The sequence below is a fragment of the Papilio xuthus genome, unplaced genomic scaffold, assembly GCF_000836235.2.
Source record: "Papilio xuthus unplaced genomic scaffold, Pxut_1.1 DF824742.1, whole genome shotgun sequence".
Classification (NCBI taxonomy): domain Eukaryota; kingdom Metazoa; phylum Arthropoda; class Insecta; order Lepidoptera; family Papilionidae; genus Papilio; species Papilio xuthus.
The window spans coordinates 1-241 of NW_013533907.1; the positions used below are offsets into that span (position 1 = coordinate 1).

The 241-nt window shown below is 57.3% G+C and overlaps 1 protein-coding gene across 1 annotated transcript in view; it reads right to left on the bottom strand.

The window, feature by feature from the left end:
• Window positions 1–23: 23 nt before the first annotated feature.
• Window positions 24–241, bottom strand: part of LOC106127335 (cuticle collagen 40-like) — a gene marked incomplete at both ends in the record, with an annotated part of 1,282 nt that continues 1,064 nt past the window's right edge. Inside the window, one exon of the mRNA XM_013325416.1 lies at window positions 24–223. Within this exon, the coding sequence (XP_013180870.1) occupies window positions 24–223 (200 nt within the window). The remainder of the gene's footprint in view (window positions 224–241) is intronic.

Here is a 241-nt window from a genome sequence, read left to right on the forward strand (position 1 = left end):
ATTTCCACCCGGACCTGAAGTACCTGGTGTGTTACCGGGGCTTGAACTTGGACCCTTATTTCCTCCTGGTCCTTCAGATCCAGGTGTGCCAGGCCCTGGAGCACCAGGAGGCCCAGGAGGTCTTGTTGGTCCCTTATTTCCACCCGGTCCTGAAGTACCTGGTTGCTTACCGGGGCTTTCGCCCGGACCCTTATTACCGCTTGGTCCATTAGACCCAGGCTTGCTAGGCCCAGGATAACCA